Source organism: Pipra filicauda, unplaced genomic scaffold, assembly GCF_003945595.2.
Source record: "Pipra filicauda isolate LSUMZ 115617 unplaced genomic scaffold, ASM394559v2 scaffold73_size2923735_pilon, whole genome shotgun sequence".
Classification (NCBI taxonomy): Eukaryota; Metazoa; Chordata; class Aves; order Passeriformes; family Pipridae; genus Pipra; species Pipra filicauda.
The window spans coordinates 1,118,603-1,136,017 of NW_024104909.1; the positions used below are offsets into that span (position 1 = coordinate 1,118,603).

General features: G+C 46.8%; 1 protein-coding gene across 3 annotated transcripts in view; it reads left to right on the forward strand.

The window, feature by feature from the left end:
• NPRL3 (NPR3 like, GATOR1 complex subunit) overlaps window positions 1-17,415 on the forward strand; it is a 42,172-nt gene that overhangs the window by 19,117 nt on the left and 5,640 nt on the right. For 2 of the 3 annotated variants that reach the window (XM_027750847.2, XM_027750848.2), the window contains 5 exons: window positions 4,564-4,701; window positions 5,416-5,572; window positions 7,327-7,433; window positions 8,668-8,797; window positions 16,419-16,608. In XM_027750847.2, the coding sequence (XP_027606648.1) occupies window positions 4,564-4,701; window positions 5,416-5,572; window positions 7,327-7,433; window positions 8,668-8,797; window positions 16,419-16,608 (722 nt within the window). The remainder of the gene's footprint in view (window positions 1-4,563; window positions 4,702-5,415; window positions 5,573-7,326; window positions 7,434-8,667; window positions 8,798-16,418; window positions 16,609-17,415) is intronic. The other variant, XM_039389547.1, reaches the window with a different exon arrangement.

A 17,415-nucleotide genomic window follows, 5' to 3' on the forward strand; every position in this document is an offset into this window, starting at 1 on the left:
GCCAGGACATCTGGACTGTAATGCTGTTGCTGCTCTAGAAATGGAGTGTTATTAAACTCACAGCTTAGAAGTAATCAACATCTAGTTCCTGGGACCTTTTTGGGACTCTAATGGAGAGAACCAGAATGTTTCTTTTTGATCAGAAAATGGAAGGTCTTCGTTCATCTTGTCCCCAAACTCCAGCATTGGTGTGGAGAAACAAAAACCGTCGTTTTAGGCCCAAGAAACTCCAGTTGCCAACACTTCCAGCACTGACAAATTTACCAGTGTGTCTCTTTTAAGCCACTGTTCAATTCAGGGAATCAAGACAGCTTTCACTAAGTTTGTCTGCAACTGCAGGTGATGTGTGAGCTTGATAATAGCTACCTGCCTGTCTGGTTTTAGAAAACTTCTCTTAGCTTTGGATGGGAATAAAAGTGAAAGTTTGCAGAATTTTTTTGGGAGGATTGAATTGTTTGCTTCTTCTTTGTAATACACAAAGAGCCTTCATACATTTTTAGTCTGGTGGGATATGAACTGACTGGTAGATCTAGCCTACCTCAGCAGCTCAGCAAGAAGTGCAATAATTATATGAGATTTAACGAATTATTAGATGTAGCTGTACTGTAAAATAGCATCCAACTACAGTTATTTCATCAAAGCACAGTCCACGTGTCCTTTATAAGGAAATGTGAAATAATTTCAAAGCTCTAAGTAGTTACAACCTCTAGGAAAACCAAACTCCAAAGCTACAAGCTCCACCAAACTAGAAAGCATACTCTTAATTTCTGGTGTAAATAGAACAGACATAAAATGAGGGGTGTGTATGCAAAAATTCATAACTCCTCTATAAATTTAAAGTGAGATTGCTTTGTGTTGCCAATAGTTATGAAAAAAGCTGCAATTCTCTGAGATAATGCTCAACTTTTGGGTTCCCATTTTGGGGCGGTGGCTCACAGTTGCAGTGGCTCACAGTTGCTGTTCAGGGCACAGCAGAGTAGAGCAAAAGAGCAGTGATATTCCCCCAAAATATTCCCCAGGGTCCTGCAGCTCTGGAGGGGATTTCTGTGTATTGAACAGCTTTCAGCTGATCTCACTTCCCGGAATCAGCCCACAATCCTGTGAGCCAGAGCAAATATTGAACAACCACAGCATCCCCTGATAAGGAGGTGCATGGCTTGACTAGTTTCTGTGTTTCTTTCTGTTTCTTCTGAACTTTGCTCCTTGTGTGTGTTGTGAGATGTCTCCTGGGTCTTATGATGGAGAGGCATTAAACAGCCTTTTCCTATTTGCTTCTCCCTGTCTCAGTTTTAGGCTCTGATATCCCCCTCAGTATCCTGCTCCATGTATCCCTCAGTATTGCTCATTGGGTATTATCTAACCAGATATTAAAAAAAAGTGTTGACACTTAAGTTTTCATGGAATAAAATGGAATGTCTTTGAGGGTTTAACAGCCAGTTAGAGTATGGGGAATTAAGCTGTTTTTGCCCAGTTACTTTTAAAGTCTGTGGGGAAAAAGGAAAAGTTGCAGCAGAGTCTCTGGATAGCAGTTAACTGGTAGAACAGCAGGAAAAACTCAGTATAGATAGACTGTAAAATATTGCCTGTCAGGCCAAACATAATGCTCTGAAAAGAGCTTTGGGAATTAACAGCTGATAATTCAGTGAACTGTCAACTCAGTGGAAAAGCTCAGGGTTGCAGTAACACTGCAGAAAATCCCCACACAATGTGAAGACTCTGTAGGAAAGAATCAAGGAACAAAGGAGAGGCGTCTGTAAATTCCTGGTGTGATTCCTACTGCACCTTGGAATCTTGGTGGGATTCTGGGTTTCCTGTCAGGGGCTACTTGAACTGTGTCCCTGAGGTTCAGGGTGTGCAGTGTTCTCACCTTCCCAAAGTCCTGCATGGTCCTGCACTCTTTGCTCCACAGTTTGAGTTGGTTAAGGAGAATAAAGGAGAACTGGAGAACTGTGACTCTGGATACTTGTTTATTGGTATTCTGTTGCTGCTTTTTGCTGTTCTCCCTCTGCCCCTAAAATAAGGTGTACAAGTGAAGGCAAATGTGGGTCAGAACTTCACTTTCCAGGACTTGACCGTCCATCCATCCTTTTGCATAAATCTTTGTGTCTCTGTTGGTGACATTATTTAACTGCTGTCTGGCCAAGGGCAGTCACATGTGTTGCTGCTGGAGGGTATAGCTTATTCTTTGTCAAATTATTAGACACTTAAATTATCTTCCATCCAAGGAGGGGCAGATGAAGGAGAAATCATGTGCATAAAGCCATAATGAAGGCTGGAAATTGTACAGTTGAATGCAAATGCAGAAGAATGAAATTAAGATCCAGATCAGAACTGAAAATCTGGTTTTCTTGTTGTCTTTAATTCTAGACTCTTGTTATATAGTGCACTGTAGACAAAATTATGCTGTGGAGAGGGTAATTACATAATTAAAGCTTCTGCCTTGGTGCACTTGGACTGAAGAATGAAAGGAACCAACTGGATTTTTTTTTCTGTTTCATGAATATTAAACTATGCAGGGAAAATATCCCTGCAAGCATCTCATGTTCTCATGTGTTTCTGCTGCTTTTGGGTAACCCAGTTGAACACCCCAGTTGCTCTGAGGTGGCCTTTTAAGTCACTTGTCCTGGTCATTTGCTGTCATGTTTTCTCCTGTGAGGATTTGACCTGGGAGAAGGTGTGGATAACCACAGCTTCAGTGTGCCTTTTCCTTGGTGAATTTTGAGAGAATCCAGATTTATCTGTCAGTGGGGTGTGTCTGGAGGGATGAGCTGCAGCTTTTAATGAAGAAAAACGGAGGTGTTTGTGCTTTGCATGTTCCTGCAGGGTCTGGGAGCCTCTGAGCAGATGAGAGGCTCAGAGGGACAGTGGGTTCATCCTTTCAGTTCCTTTTTAAAAAAGGAAAACACATACACTGTCTGCTCCATTTGCAGCTGGAAAAATCAGTGGTTTTTTGGAGTTCAGTGGAAGATATGAGAACAAACCCATGGCCTCAGCTTTTCAAAAGCAGTGTCTGCAGTGAGACTTTTCCCTAATGAGTCTGATCATGCACGAGGCAGGAGGGGATCGTGTTTGCTCCCTCACCACTCTGTTGTGGTTTGGTGAGTAGTTACAGCAGCAGCCAGAGCTCCCCAGTGCTTTTGTTTAAAGCTGAATTTTCAGGTCTCTCTAAACCCTCTCTAAAGCCAGATGAACTTGAAAAAGAGCATGTTAGTTTGTGGCCTGCAATTGAATGTTAGTTATAAATGGCTAAATCACCACATGAAGAGTTTCTAAGACGTGTACTTGCTCCTGGCATGTTTTTTAATCTGTTTTGTGTAGAGGGGAAATTCATGGGAGTTATTGACGCAGAAGACATATATTGTGAGTCTCAGAACACTTGAATTTAAAATTCGGGCTGGAATTTTCAGAGTGCAAGCTTTGAAATGTCATTTTAGGCAAAAAAAACCCCCTGTTCTTTTGGGAGAAGGTTTAAAATCAAAGGACATCCTCAGAGATTCAGCTCTCTGGTGCAGGCAAGATTAGCTGTTGCTTAAGATAGATTTGTATTATTTGTATTATATTTGTTTGTGTGTGTTTGTAACTCAATGTACGTGAAAAGATTGCTGCTTCCTCCCTGCACGTTCCCACTGCCTCTGGCACAGCTGTTCCCAGGCCAGCATTCCCTGTCAGTGGGCTGGGCAGTGTTGTGAGGGTTTGCAAGGTGGTACTGGCTTAGCTCCTTGTGGTACACTGCCCATTTTCAGTAAATATAGTTCCCTACAGAGGTATATTCCACCTCTTGTCCAGATTTACAGACTCCTGTAAAACCACCTGAATGACGTTCATGGCTCTAATCTCCAGCTTTCTGGGTTTTTTTTCAGTGAAAGAGGCTTATCTTTGCTTTCAGGCTGAACACGAGGGTCAGACTTTATTGTCATTCCCGAGATGTCCATCATTTCCACTCCAATCCTGTTGTCTGAATTCAGCTTAAGGGCTTAGCTTAGTCCCTGTGGTTTCCTAGAATGAAGAAAGCATTTAGCAAGCACGTTTGTGATTCCGTGTGACAAGCAGGAACAGGTTAGTAGGAAACAAACAACCTGAGCAGAACTGAAGGAGGCTGTTACTGTGGAAATGTGCTGCTTGTAACAGCCCTTGCCCAGTACAGACATCTCCTTTTCTTTTCCCTTGGAGAGGAGGATGGAAATTGGAGGTGAAAACAATGTGCCCAATTCATCTTTGCCCTTTGCAGCTCTGGCCTAGGGAGTTTTCCTTTGCCTTGGAGTAGATCTTCAAGAAACTTTTTTAACTTGAGGTACTGCTGCAGTGTTAAGAGCAGAGGGAGCAGAAGCTCAGTGGTGAAGTCTTTCAGATCTCCCCAAAAACACTGTAGGGGATGATGCTCTGAAAGTACAAGTTAAGGAAGCCCTTGCAGTTGGGAATCAGCTGGTCCTCAGCCAGCCTGGGGACAGACAGAGAGCATTGAGTCTTTGCCTGTCCTGATCCAATTCCTGTGCAGGGGTGAATCTGGACCACTGCTTTCATTTGTGATACATGGTAAATGCATTTATTTCGTTGCTGTTTTAGTCTCTGCACGACAGGGGTGGTTCGTTTGCACATCAACAACTGGCTGGAGGTGAGTTTCTGCCTCCCTCACAAAATCCACTATGTTGCCACCAACTTCATACCCCCAGAAGCAATTGAGAGGAGTCTGAAATCCATCAGGTGAGAGCAAGCTCTGCCCTTCAGGATGTGGCCAGTCCTCCCTCAGTTCTGGGGGTGGTGCTGCAAACATCTGTGCTGGCACAGCTGGGGGATGGTGTGACTGGGCTGTACTGGTGGGGAGCCCTGGGCTCACTCCCTGAAGCTGCTGGATCCGTGGTGCTGTGAAGCCACAGCCTCTGTGTTCACATCAGCTGGTTGGGCTGAGGTGATGCTGCAACAGAGGCCTGCACTGTTTGCAGTCAGAGGATCTGTGTGTTCATTTTAATCTTTGACCCAGAAGTAACTCTGCTTTTAGAAGAAAGAGAGCCCAGGCCCCATCATACCCTATTTCCTGCATTCTGTGTTTGCAGCTCTTTATCCTGCAAAAGTAACTAAATCTTGCTTTTTTCCTTTCTTGTACTCCATTCTGTATTTCAGTAATGCAGATGAGTGGTTTTCAGACTAGTTCTTCATATCCTGCCAGCACAGTGCAGTCTTTTTTTCCTTGTCACTGGGGTACCCAGTTACCATATAATCCCCTATCCCCTTTTTATAGGGAGCATCTTACCCCGTGACATAAAAATAAGGTCATTTTGAACCCAGTTAGAGCAAAAAGATGATACTAGAAGTTCTTTTTTTACCATTAGACTGACCCCAGGTATCATGGTGTGGGAATAACTAAGCCTTCAGGACAAGCTGCAGTTTACTGTGCAAATGTATTCTATTTTTCTGCAGGCCTTACCATGCCTTATTACTTTTAAATGATGAGAAGTCGTTGCTTAATGAGCTCCCGTTGGACTGCTCTCCTGCCCTGGTGAGAGTAATTAAAACTACCTCTGCTGTGAAGAATTTGCAGCAACTGGCTCAAGATGCTGACTTGGCATTGCTGCAGGTACGGGGAGCTGTCAGAGCTGTGAAATGCCTTTAACTCACGAGGTGTTTTCTTGTGTGTGCCGGTGGGTCTGTGTGGGGCTCGAGCACGTCGGCTCCCTCGCTGTGAGCAGAGTGCACCAGCCTTGGAGCCTGGGGAGAGGCTGGAGAAGCAAAGGGCACAGCCCTGCAGCTACATCGGGGTGACAGCAGTGCCTGGGGGTCTCCAGTCCCCACCACTGCTCAGAGCAAGTCCCTTAAAACAGGCTGATCAGAAACTTGTCCGTTCAAATTGTGATATGTCCAGGGCTACCTCCCACAGCCCCTCTGCTCCAGCGTTTGACCAGCAACTTTCCTCCTGTCTAATGGGAATGTCCTACTGTCCACCTTGTGTGTGTTGCCTCCAGTCCCATCCCTGTGCCCCTCTGAGGAGACTTGCTCTGACTTCTCTGTGCCTTCCCACGTTCCCCAAACCAGAACAAATAACACTCCTGACTTACAGCACAGTGGCTTGTCTGGGTTTTGCCACGCTGATGTCGAATGGAGGCACCCAAACTGCAAGTGAAAATTTACAGCTGCCATGGCCAAGTAGGTTGCTTCTCCAGGATCTGCCAAGATCTTTTCTACCAAAGATTTCTGAAGGCCTGTGCAAACCTACATATCAGTTTCCCTTAGTCCATGGGTGCACGCACTTTGTGGAGTCCCTGGAAGAAGCTCTAGATTAGGCTTGGCCAAAAATTTTGAGCCAGTTTTTCCAAGCCAGCATCTTCCCAAATGCCTTTCCAGTACTGACAACCAGATCTCAAATCTGAATTGCTGGAGGTGATGTGATGAGCCCTTGGGAAGGCAAGTTTGTGCCAGTGGAGGGAATGAGACTCTGGCACTCACACAAAACATGAGACTGCTGAGAGACCCCTATGGATGACTGTGGTCATTGGGAATGAGATGTTCCATAAAAGAGAAGAGCCACTCCATGCTACGAGTCAGTTCAGACCCAGGGACACAATGTGTGTGACAGGGAGAAGAACACAGCTCATCATCACACGTGCTCCTGATCATAGGTCTGCACCAAGGGAAAGGTCGTGCTTTGTAATAATATTCCAGCTCTGCCTACAGTGGTCTGTGGTGTTACTTGGCGTTATTTAGCTGTGGGGTGAATGAACTCTGGAAATTCCCTTCTGTTTCTGTAGTTTTGTTCTCCACAAAAAAGCACAGTTAAATGCATCTAATGATACAGGCTGGATTTTGTGTCTCGTAGACACTATTTATGTGGCTTTTCCAGAGCCATTAGCAACCACTGACTTGTTTAACACATTAAAATACTTTGTGTAGCTCATTATTGAAATACCTCAGTGCAGTAAGAAGTTGGTGTTGGTTTCCTTTATGTTTGTGTCATAGTAGAGGCTGACTCTTGTTTCATTTTTCATGTATAACACTTAATGCATTTTGTGCATAAAGAAAAATAGTTTTTTGGGGCGTGAAAAGTAACTAAATCTCTATTGATACAGTTTGAAGAAATTCCTTTGAGGCAGGAAATACTAAGTTGCTCAGAAATATGAAGTGAATATCTGGAGTTTCATAACCCTGTCAAATGCTTTTTGATGTGCCACATGTTATATTAAACCACGGATTTATTCTGAGGGCAGGGTGAAAGGATGGAACAGTTTTCTTTCATTTCAGTTCAGACAAGGTTTTTCTGTCCTCGTGTGGAACGTTTGCTGAGAGTTTGAATTGTGCTTTTTGCTCCCCTAATTTTCTCCTGTTTTCTCAATGCAGGTTTTCCAGCTTGCTGCACATCTCGTTTACTGGGGAAAAGCAATTATTATTTATCCTCTTTGTGAAAACAATGTCTACATGCTCTCTCCAAATGCCAGTGTCTGTCTGTAAGTAGATGAGTGTCTGTAGCAGTGCATTGGGGAGGAGTGCAGAGGCACCTTCCTCCTCTGACTGGACACAGAGTGGGATTGTTCTTCATGTATGAATTTGCTGAGACTCTACAATACACAAACCATTACCTGTGCCTGAACTTGCACAGCCAGTGTGGGCAGGCAGGAGCAGCAGAGCAGATCAATATGCTCCTGTGGTGCTGTGGGCCCTGGGAGCATTATTTACCCTGTGAAGCTGCTGTTGGTATTTTTAGTACTCTTGCTCACTGAATGTCCATATCAGGAAGGCTGTATGGACCTGGAGCAAGAGGGAAGCATTTACAAAACAAAATGCTTCATGATGAAGTTAAATGGGTATTTTATAGGACTGTCTGTGTGTCTGGCACACAGCATCACCTGGATGGAATCAGATCAAGTCAGTGTTGCCATCACTATTGTATTGTGTCATGTGTTGGCATTTTACACTGTGTGCCTTGTCACAGACAAAAGGCAACGTGGCCCTTTGGAGAGCAGGCAGAGGCACTGCAAGGAAGATGTGGAGGCAGTGGTGGGTATTTTTGCTGTGCTGAAGATTGGCAACCCTTCCTGTGCTGGATTTTGAGATGTTTTTAGACTCTGTGTTGGAACTCGGTTATAGGAAAATAGTCTTAAATCAAAACTTCTCTGATGAAAGTATAAAAATAGGGCTGGAAGGGACCTTGAGGTCATTCAGGAACAACTGTGCCTGTGTCATATATGGCAGTGCTGTTCTTGAAGACCTTTGGAGATGGAAATCTTAAAACAGTTTTCCTAATATTTAACTTGACTCTCCCTCACTTCTAATCAGTCATATTGCTTGTCCTGTCAGCAAAGGCAGGGGGAACAGGCACATCTGCAGCTGCAGTCTGCACATCCAGAGATTGTGTGTGTATCCTGCCCATCCCTGCCTCCTCTGGACTGCCCAGTCCCTGTCCCTTTGACCAGAGACTGCGCAGGTTTGGACTTTTTATCACTTATATTTTCCTCCTCTGGATTCCCTCCACGCCTTGAATAATGTCCTGGAGCTGAATGTAAGTGCAAAAGCTTCTAGTTACTTCTGCAGGATGCAACATGCCACGAATATCCTTAGGGTTTTCCTAGATCACAGAGGATATTTCATTTGGCACTTGGCACTTCTGTAACGCGTAAATGGATAAATGTCACCCTGACCAGCACTGCAGGACTGATCTCTGCCTTTCCCTCTCTCCTGCAGTTACTCTCCCTTGGCAGAGGCGTTTTCCTGCCAGTTCCGTGGCCACAACCTGCCATCCATGCTCTCCAAGTTCTCCCTCCCTGTGTCCCTCTCGGAGTTCAAGAACCCGCTGGCGCCGCCCGTGCAGGAGGTGAGCGGGGCAGGGCACAACAGCTCCTTGTCCTCCTGCTCGTGACAACAAGGAATGGTGCTGCTTCTGGAGTGCTTGGTCAGGAACCTCCTGTGGCAGGTTTAGAAGTTTCCAGTTCCAACTTATGGTTTGTTGTTTCACGTCCCCGTGCCGAAAAGCGGTGGGGATGTTCAAGGTGAACAAAACCAAAGCACGGCCCTAAAAAAATAAAGAGAATCTTTGTTTTCCTGGAGTGATGTAGTAGGGAAAACCGAAACTCCATTTGGTCTTGTTGCAAACTATCATAAATTAGTAGGGCTTGAGTGCTAGTTTGTGGGTTCCTCACAATCACATTTAATTTTATTATATTCCATCTGCTCCAAGTTCACAATCTGGTTTTGAAAGCAAACTGTTCACTTAGTTTTGCTGTGAAACTGGGATTGCTGAAAGGCTGTTGGAGGAAGTAGACTCAGTGTGGAGTCAGCAGGAGCCCATGTGTTACAGCATTAGGCTTTTAGTGTTCAGATTTGGGTTAATAATGTGTGGATTTGAGATTTGTGTGCTGTTTTGCTCACGCATCAGTCATGGCTTGTGGCACTTCTGGGAACTGGTGAAGTGCAAGAAAGAGCTCAATAATATAAAGTCTCCTGGCTGACACTGCTCTGTTCCCAGATGAAGGGGCTCAGACCTCTGAGCACGGCTCAGTGTGGCAGAGGAAGCACAGGCAGAGTTCTTTGGCTGATGTCTCTTGGTGTTGTTTCTGGCCTTCAGGCTTGGATGACCTGCTGGCTGCATGAATTCAGCCACTGCTCAGAGACAGGGAAGATTAACATCACTTGTGCACTCGGGCACAACTGGGAGGGAAGAATTTGTTGTAATTACAGGTTGGCAGAGATGATGATCAGAGATAAAGATAAATCATGATGTAGGTCTAATCCCAATAGTATGTGCTGGTCAGCTGCCACCTTGGGAGGCAGGGGAAGAGCAGGACTTCACAGTAGGTACAGACAAATCAGTGTCCTGAAAATTGAAGCTGAAATCATAGCATTAATTTTATTCTAGCTGCGGGAGACATTCTCAGTACTCCTTTTAAAATTAATTGCTTGCCCTAATACTTCTCCCTCAATACTTCTGGCTGTGTTCCTACTTTTGTTTAAAATACACAAATAAAGGTCTGCCACTTATTGCTGCAGTTCTGCCTGGAAACAACAGTGTGATAAATGCTTGCCAGAGCTGATGGGGTGCTAATGTGGCTTTTTAGCTGCTCACCTGTCCGTGGTGGGCTCCTACAGGTCAGCAGCACAGCTGGCTTTCAGCATCCTTTCAGCCTGTGTGGAAGGATGAAGGATGATGCTGTGAAAAGGTACAGGCTGAAAAGAAGACTTGAAAACCGTGGTTGCAGGAGACTTGGGGCCACACTGGGAAGGGGTGTGTGTTTGGAGATGGAGCCCACCATGCACCAGTGGGCTGCTCAGAGCCATGGCAAGTGGCTTTTTGGTGAAGCAAAGTGTGGCAGCTCTTGGGGTAGCTTAGATTGGAGAGAGTTTCTAGAGGTATTCATATCAGTACATTTTCTTCTACTTTGATTTACCCATGCAGGGCTCTCTATTATTTTTTGTTAGGTGCTAGCCTTTTAAGAGAGGTTACTCCAATCCCTGTCCTGAAGTGATCAGGCTCCAATTGTAATTAACAGACATCCAGTCAATACAATTAATCTAATGAGATGTGAATGGGTTTCTGTTCCACTGTGCAGTGATAAAAAATGCTATACTCTGAGCTGTAAATATTGTCAAATTTGCTTTGCCTTTGAAAAAAATCGAGGAAGTTGGGACCTTTGCCTGTAGTTTTGTTCTTTGTGTGCACAGGAGGGGATGTGAGGTTTTTTAACTTTGAAGATTTTCAGCAGTTGCCTGTTATCTCGTGCTTTCCATCAGGCTGAGGGCACTGCCTGTGCTTCTGAAGGTCATTTGTGCTGGAAGGTCAGTACTGTGGGAGGGGGTGTATCTTCTGCAGACACTGTTATTGGTTTCATGGCATCCATCCCATTTGATTCTTGTCTTAAGCCTGGGATTTGCTCCCTCCTTTTGGCATCTGCTTCTGGGTGGGTAGAGAATACAGAAGGCATTAATAGAGCCCTCCTTAAAAAAGGAGAGCTCTCAGAGCCCTTCCTCCTGTTTTTACACAAAAGTATTTGAAAGGGGACGAAGTTATTTTTGTTGGATTACTGTTACATGGGTAGAATTTCTCCATTCCTTTGGGTGGATGAAAAAAATGTGACACTCGTTTTTATACTTGGGTGCTGTGGTATTTTTTGGCTGGTTGGAGGTACGAACAACCTGCAAGGACAGGACTGCCTTGAAAGGTGGAGTGCATGTCTACAATCTGCCTTTGGTGTCTGCCAGTCAAGTAGGTGGGAGATCTCCAGGGAGTGGTGTCTGCCAGCCCTGCCAGTGCTCTCAGCTGTGCCCTGTGCCAGAGACAGGAATCCTTGATCGTGCCATCTTGGTCTCTTTTCTTGCCTGTGATGCTGAGCAGTGTACTGCAGTTGAACTCTGCTCATTGTGTATCTCTCAGCTGAGAAGATTTTGGTATTCCTGCAGTGCTCTCTGCCTGCTGCCCTCTCTCTGTGTTCCCTGCCGTGCTGGGCTGGCTGTGCTGCAGCAGTGTGAGGTTGAGCCCACACCTACAACTCTGCTGATCTGATGGTATCTGGGTGCTGCTGAGCCCAGGCCTCGTTTTCCCTTCCCACTCCCAGGTGTGTGCACACACACACCTTCCTCCCTTCCCTCTTCCCTTTGCTACAGCTCTGGCTCCTGTCCAGCTTGACTCCATTCCTTTCACTTGTTTCAACTGCACTAGTTTTCTGCCAGGTTAGCAGGTGGAATTCGCTCAGGGGAGGTCCATCGAGCTCCAGGGCTGGCACAGAGCGAGGGGGGATTTCTGCAGACCTTGTGCAGCTGGGGGGGTGAGGGGAACAGAAGCTGTTCTCCCCTTCTCACAGGGAGTTGTCTCTTGGCTCCACCAGGCTGTGTAGTGTCACCAGGACTCAGCAATCCAGTGCAGCCTGGGACTGTCCTGGATCTCACCAGGGTGCAGCCATGGGGTGGGGGGATCCTGGGAGCTGATACAAAGGAGAACTCATGTTCCCTTTTAGTGTTTTTACTGGAAAAGAAGCAGTTTGCATCTCCTCTACCCCGACCCCAAAGAAACTGTCCCTGTTGTGCTGCCTGTGACTGCTGGTTCCTGTCCCCGTGGCACAGCCTTGATGTGAGCACAGAGCACACTGGAGTGGAGCTCTGGGGGGGTTCAGAGGGCTGCACATCCCTTCAAAACCTCCTAGGAAAGCACAGGAGTTCTTGGTGACCCAGAGCCTGGACAGGATCTGTGCCAGGCACTGCCACTGGTGCATGGGAAGGCTTCGTTTAACTTCCTTTGCAGTGCAATGCATTCTTTGCACAACGTCAGAGTTTTACACCCAGCTGCTCTGCACTAAGTTTCCTTGCAGACCAAGAGCAGGGAATGGTGCTTGTGGCTTCCCCTCATCTGTGCAGTAACCTCAGCTAGAGTATCTGCTTCGGGAGAAGCTGTGACATCTCCCTACCCTGCCTTCAACAAAGGTGGACCAGCAGGAGGGATCCTTCCACCACAAGGTCCAAGGAGTGTTCCTGGGGGAACCAGACATCTCATTTCCTCCCTGCATCCATAATGCACGTTGCTATTGTTGTAGTTCTCTAATTCTCCCTCGATGGGACGTGGTTAACTGCAGGAAAAAACAGATGGGGAAGCATGACAGCTGCTGCTGAACTAAATCTGTTTAACTTTTCCCTGTTGTTTTAGTAAGTCTGGCCGTCCTGCAGGGAGTCAGGCACTGGGGGATGAGGCCTCTGCCTTCTGCATCCGGAAAACGTGCCGTGCTTTGTGTGGGGCTCAGTGGAAAATGAGCCCGAGTGTGGGGGGGTGGAGTGGGAGGGGAGCTGCCTGCACACACTGAATAGGCAGCTGTGTCTTCAGAGAGCCACACTGCACGTGGGACTGCTCTGCTGGGCATCTGGAAGGCATTAGGAGTCACGGGAGCTTTTGCTGGGAGAGGTAGAGAAATGGTATTAAGATTCATTTATATTCAGTTGGAGCGGGTATAAAGTCAGGGGGTTTAGCACAGTAAGTTAAAAAAATATGTTCTTGCTAGGCCTAAATGGAGGGAATGTTTAAGCAGAGAATTTAGAGCTATTACCTAAGGATTAGACAGTAAATGTTTCATATTACATTAGTAGGAGTTTTCAGAGTCTGTTTTCAGTAAAACAGGGAGAAGCTCTAATAGCTGATCTGCTTTCCATAAAACAGCGTGGTTTGAATGCTAAAGAAACATAATATATTTCAGCAAACATCCCTGCCCCCTCTTGACTTGGAAGGTGCCATCCTACAAGGCAGCCCTTAGTTCTCAAGTTGGACCTTGAAGAGTGCACGTGTCAAATAACTGGATGATCCAGGCTGGAGAAAGGGGCTTGTGTGCTTCAGCAGGCAAAGCAAGCTGTGTTTTAACTGAGAGTGTCTCCTCATGTAGTGAGAAACAAGCTAGGATTGAATGCTCCTGGGTTGCTTTTTTCCCTTCCCTTTCCTGAACCTGTTGCTGCTCCCAGTTATCCGTAGCTTTTTAGCCCCGGGAAAGAAAACAGCCTTGAAGACTCCTTGCAGGAAATGTGTTTCATTTAACACATTTCTCAAGAGTTTCACAAGTGCTCCCCTTGGTTCCAGAGAGTAGAGAATAAGGAATGCTGGATCTTGTCCCTGCGGCAGTCGGGGCTGAGCTTTCCTCTGGCCACCCCAACCTGCCCAGCTGGGCTGACATGCAGTGCCCATGTTTTTGGGAGCCAGTGCAGCATCTCTGCCTGTGTCAGCCAGCACAAAGCAGGGCATTGTCCCAGTGCCTTCCGTGCTGCCTTGCACGGGCTCTCCCTGTGCCTGGGCCCTGCTGTGCCCTGGGATGGAGGATGCAGGGGATGGGATCAGCTGGGCTGATCTGTGCCAGCAGGAACAGACCAGATGCTGTGGCAGACAGGACCCCTCAGAGCTGGGAAGAGGCAGCATGGGCAGATGGGAAGGATGAAAAGGGAACTTGGATGAAATTTGGAGTGGGTTGGTAGTTAAATTAAGCAACAGAGAATGTTTTGCTTTGTATTTCCCTCACGGTCCTGGTGTTTCAGCCAGAAAAGGCTGGCTGTGGATTCCTGCTGTGCCAGAGGGAGCACAGGCAGTCCTGGGATTGAAGTATACCCTGCCTGGGAAGCTATTCCCAGCCCTTTTGGCTTCAGCAAGGAGCCCAGCTCTGATCAAGTAGGCTGAGACCAGGCACGAAGATAACCCTGTACTTCTGGGGGAGGAGGAGCATTTCCAACAGCCAGCACAGCACAGATGGCTCGGGGAAGCCTCTGCTCCTGCAGACCTGTCTGTAAACTCCATCAGAGCCCAGGAGGAGCAGATGGAGAGTGGATGGAAATTCAGTGTTGGTGTCCAGAAGGCCATGCAGCAGAAGGTGTTAGCAAAGCCTCTGCTGGACCTTATCTGTGAAAATACTCCTGCTGGTGAGAAATGGGCTTAAACCCAGAAGAAGTGGGAGTGGTGTGAGGCACATCTGCAGTGGTGGCACAGAGCACAACATTTGGGCAGAGCCCATCTGCAGGACCCTGCAACACTGGGGCTTTTTCTAGGACTGGATTTTAAGAGGTACCAAATGCCTGCTGAAGTTTGGCTTAGTGCAGGTAACCATCATGGCTCATCAGTCTCTCTGGTCTAGGGAGGATTTTTCAGGCTCACTTCAGTATGGAAGAAGTTTCCTCTTGTTCTGAAGTTGGTCACAGCCCATTTCCAGGTGGCTGTCTAGATATTTCCACAAGAGCAGAGACGTGAAGGTGCAGGATTAGAGAGTGTTGGATAAGACTTTCCATGCACTTGGAGCTGTAAGTAAAGCAACTGGCTCTTTCTGTAACTCATGAAACCACCAAAGTGACCAGTGGAGGTGGGTCTGGGTCAGGCTAATGCAGGTTTGGTAGAGCCTGTCTTACTGTCTCCTTGAGTTGCCTTGGATTTTTCCAGGGTTGTTTTGTGCTGTGAAATGTGCAGACCTCTGTCATTTGCTGATCAGACATTGCTGTGTGCCAGCAGGTTGGAAATTTAAGCAAAATAAATGAGACATCTTTCCATCCAGCCCTGCATCTGGAAGGAAGGTTTACAGCAACATAATCACTGGATAAACCTCCTCACTGTTCCAGGCTGACTTCAGATGTTAGCAAAGCACTATGTCTTTAGTGTCTTTTGCCAACCTTCCTCTTCTGTAGAGTTTTCATTAAACATGTAAAATGAATTACGACCTTTCCAAAAAATACATGTTTGAAGGCAATCCCAAATAATACGTTTTGAGGTTAAAATCCATTGAGCCCCCAAAAGTGGTAATCCCTGAAAAGGCAGGGTGTGGGTCTGTCTGCAAACAAAAGAGGCTTCTTTTGTGATTTGATAGCAGAGGAGGAACTGAGAATTATAAGATTTATGGAAAAAGGAAAATTATGTGGGCTGATGAACTTGGGTTTGGGGCTTTTATTGAGACTTGGCCTGTTACCCTGATGATTAATGCAGCAGAGTGAGCTTCCTTCTCAGAGCCTGAGCTCATGCTGCATGTGTTTCTCTCACCAAAACACTGTTGGTTGCTATGAAATCCCCAAACAGCTTTGTCAGTGAATCAGTGTTCTCAGAGCCCTCAGCTACGGGGAGGTTTGCCTGCAGTGATATGAAAAGGCTTTTCATGCAGAAATCAGACACAACGATGCATTTTGAATGCTCCTCCCAAGCTCCTGGAAACAGGCCATGCCAGGATCCTACAGACACTTGCCCCTGGCTCTGCCCACTGCAGAGCAGGGCTTGGGGGACGTGGGGCAGCTGCTCTGACACAGGTGTTGGGTGTCTTTGATATGAGAGACATCTCTCAGTGCTTGTGAACCTCTTGCCTGCCTGCACCCTGAAACCCCAGGTGCCTTTGTAAGCTTGGCCTGTGTTATTACAGCAGCAAGTGAGGGATACTGACCCTCTGCATTTGCCAAGGCTTCTGCTGCTGGTGGTGCTGCTGTTTCTGTACCTCCCAGCCCTGGCAGGCTCTGATCTCCAGAGCCTCTCCCATGGCTACTCAGCAGTTTCCCATCTCACAGCAAATGGCTCCTATTCCTGGGCACCTCTCCTGGTTTCTTCAGCTCTGCCCCATCCCCCTGCCCTCTCCCAGCTCTCTAGGGGAGCCTGACCTTCAGTCTGCCCATGTGGGACTGACCCTTTGGTGATTTATTTTAGTGGCCCTTGTGTAGAAACCAGCAAACCGGGGCAGGGCTGGTTCCTTGGAGGCCATTGGCTGTGCTGGGCAGTGTAGCACAAAAACATGTTGAACATTAAAGGCTCCATTACAGCCTGAGCACCCACAGAGGCTCTGGGTGTGAGGAATGTTTGTGCCTGGCCACCTTTTCATGATTGGAAAAGAGATAAACTCTCCTGTGGGGTGAAAAGCCTTTCTCATCGACCGGTTAGTCACAAAGTCCGACCTTTGTGTGCTGTTTTGCCCCTGTATTTCATTTCCTGGGTGTTTAATCCCCTGTTCCTCCCTCTGCAGACCCAGCTCATTCAGATGGTGATATGGATGCTGCAGCACAGGCTCCTGATCCAGCTCCACACCTACGTGTGCCTGATGGTGCCCCCGAACGAGGAGGATCTCCGGGCCCAGGATGAAGACATGCCCTTCACTGCCAGAGTTGGAGGCCGAAGTCTGAGCACCCCCAACGCTCTCAGCTTTGGTTCTCCAAGTATGAGCACACCTGTCTCTGCTGTTTCAGACTCCAGCTCACTCCTAGAGCTCCCCTGAGCCCTGCCAAGGGCCAGCAGGCCTTGATAACGAGACCGCTCCTCTCAGTGGAGTCCTTGCTCATTAGGCCCAGCCTTTCTTAAATTCACACTGGCCACTGGTGAAAGTCCTAAGGACTAGTAGACCTTGAATTCTTCTTTTTAAAAAGAAGCAATGCTTTGTAATTTGCCAGGTTCTCATTTGGTCATGTAAAAGATTTTTATGAGAGGTGGTTCCATTTTTGTTTTTAAAGCAGCTCCCTCCTCCCTTGCTGCTCTCAGCAGTAACCCCCGTGTTCCTCTGGCTGCACCACTGTTACTGCCCAAACTTTGGATTTCAGGAGAGAAAGAAAACTGAGAATTTGTTTCAAACACTGGTTTCTGTGGGCTGTGGAGCCACCTGAGGAGACACAGAGCTGGCTCATTCTCACAAATGATTGATTTCTGTTTATGTCTCCTGACTTATTTAATCTCAGTGCCATTCTTCAGGGTGATTCCAGGAAAGCGTTTTTTCAAGAGCATGAGTCAGATACAATGCTAAAATCCCCAAACTTTCCTGCCTGTGCTGTTCTGAGCAGTGTTCCCAGGTTGGGTATGGGGAGAGATCCTCTGTACAACTTTGAGCTTTACAGAAGTCATGACTTAGGGCAGAAATCTTGGAATGTGAGTCAGATAAGTCTGTGATCTGCTTCTTCTGGCTCGCTCACAAGAGGATATTGCTTCTTGGCCTTTCTGCCTGCTCCCACCTTCTGTGCTTGTTAGGCTTTTCA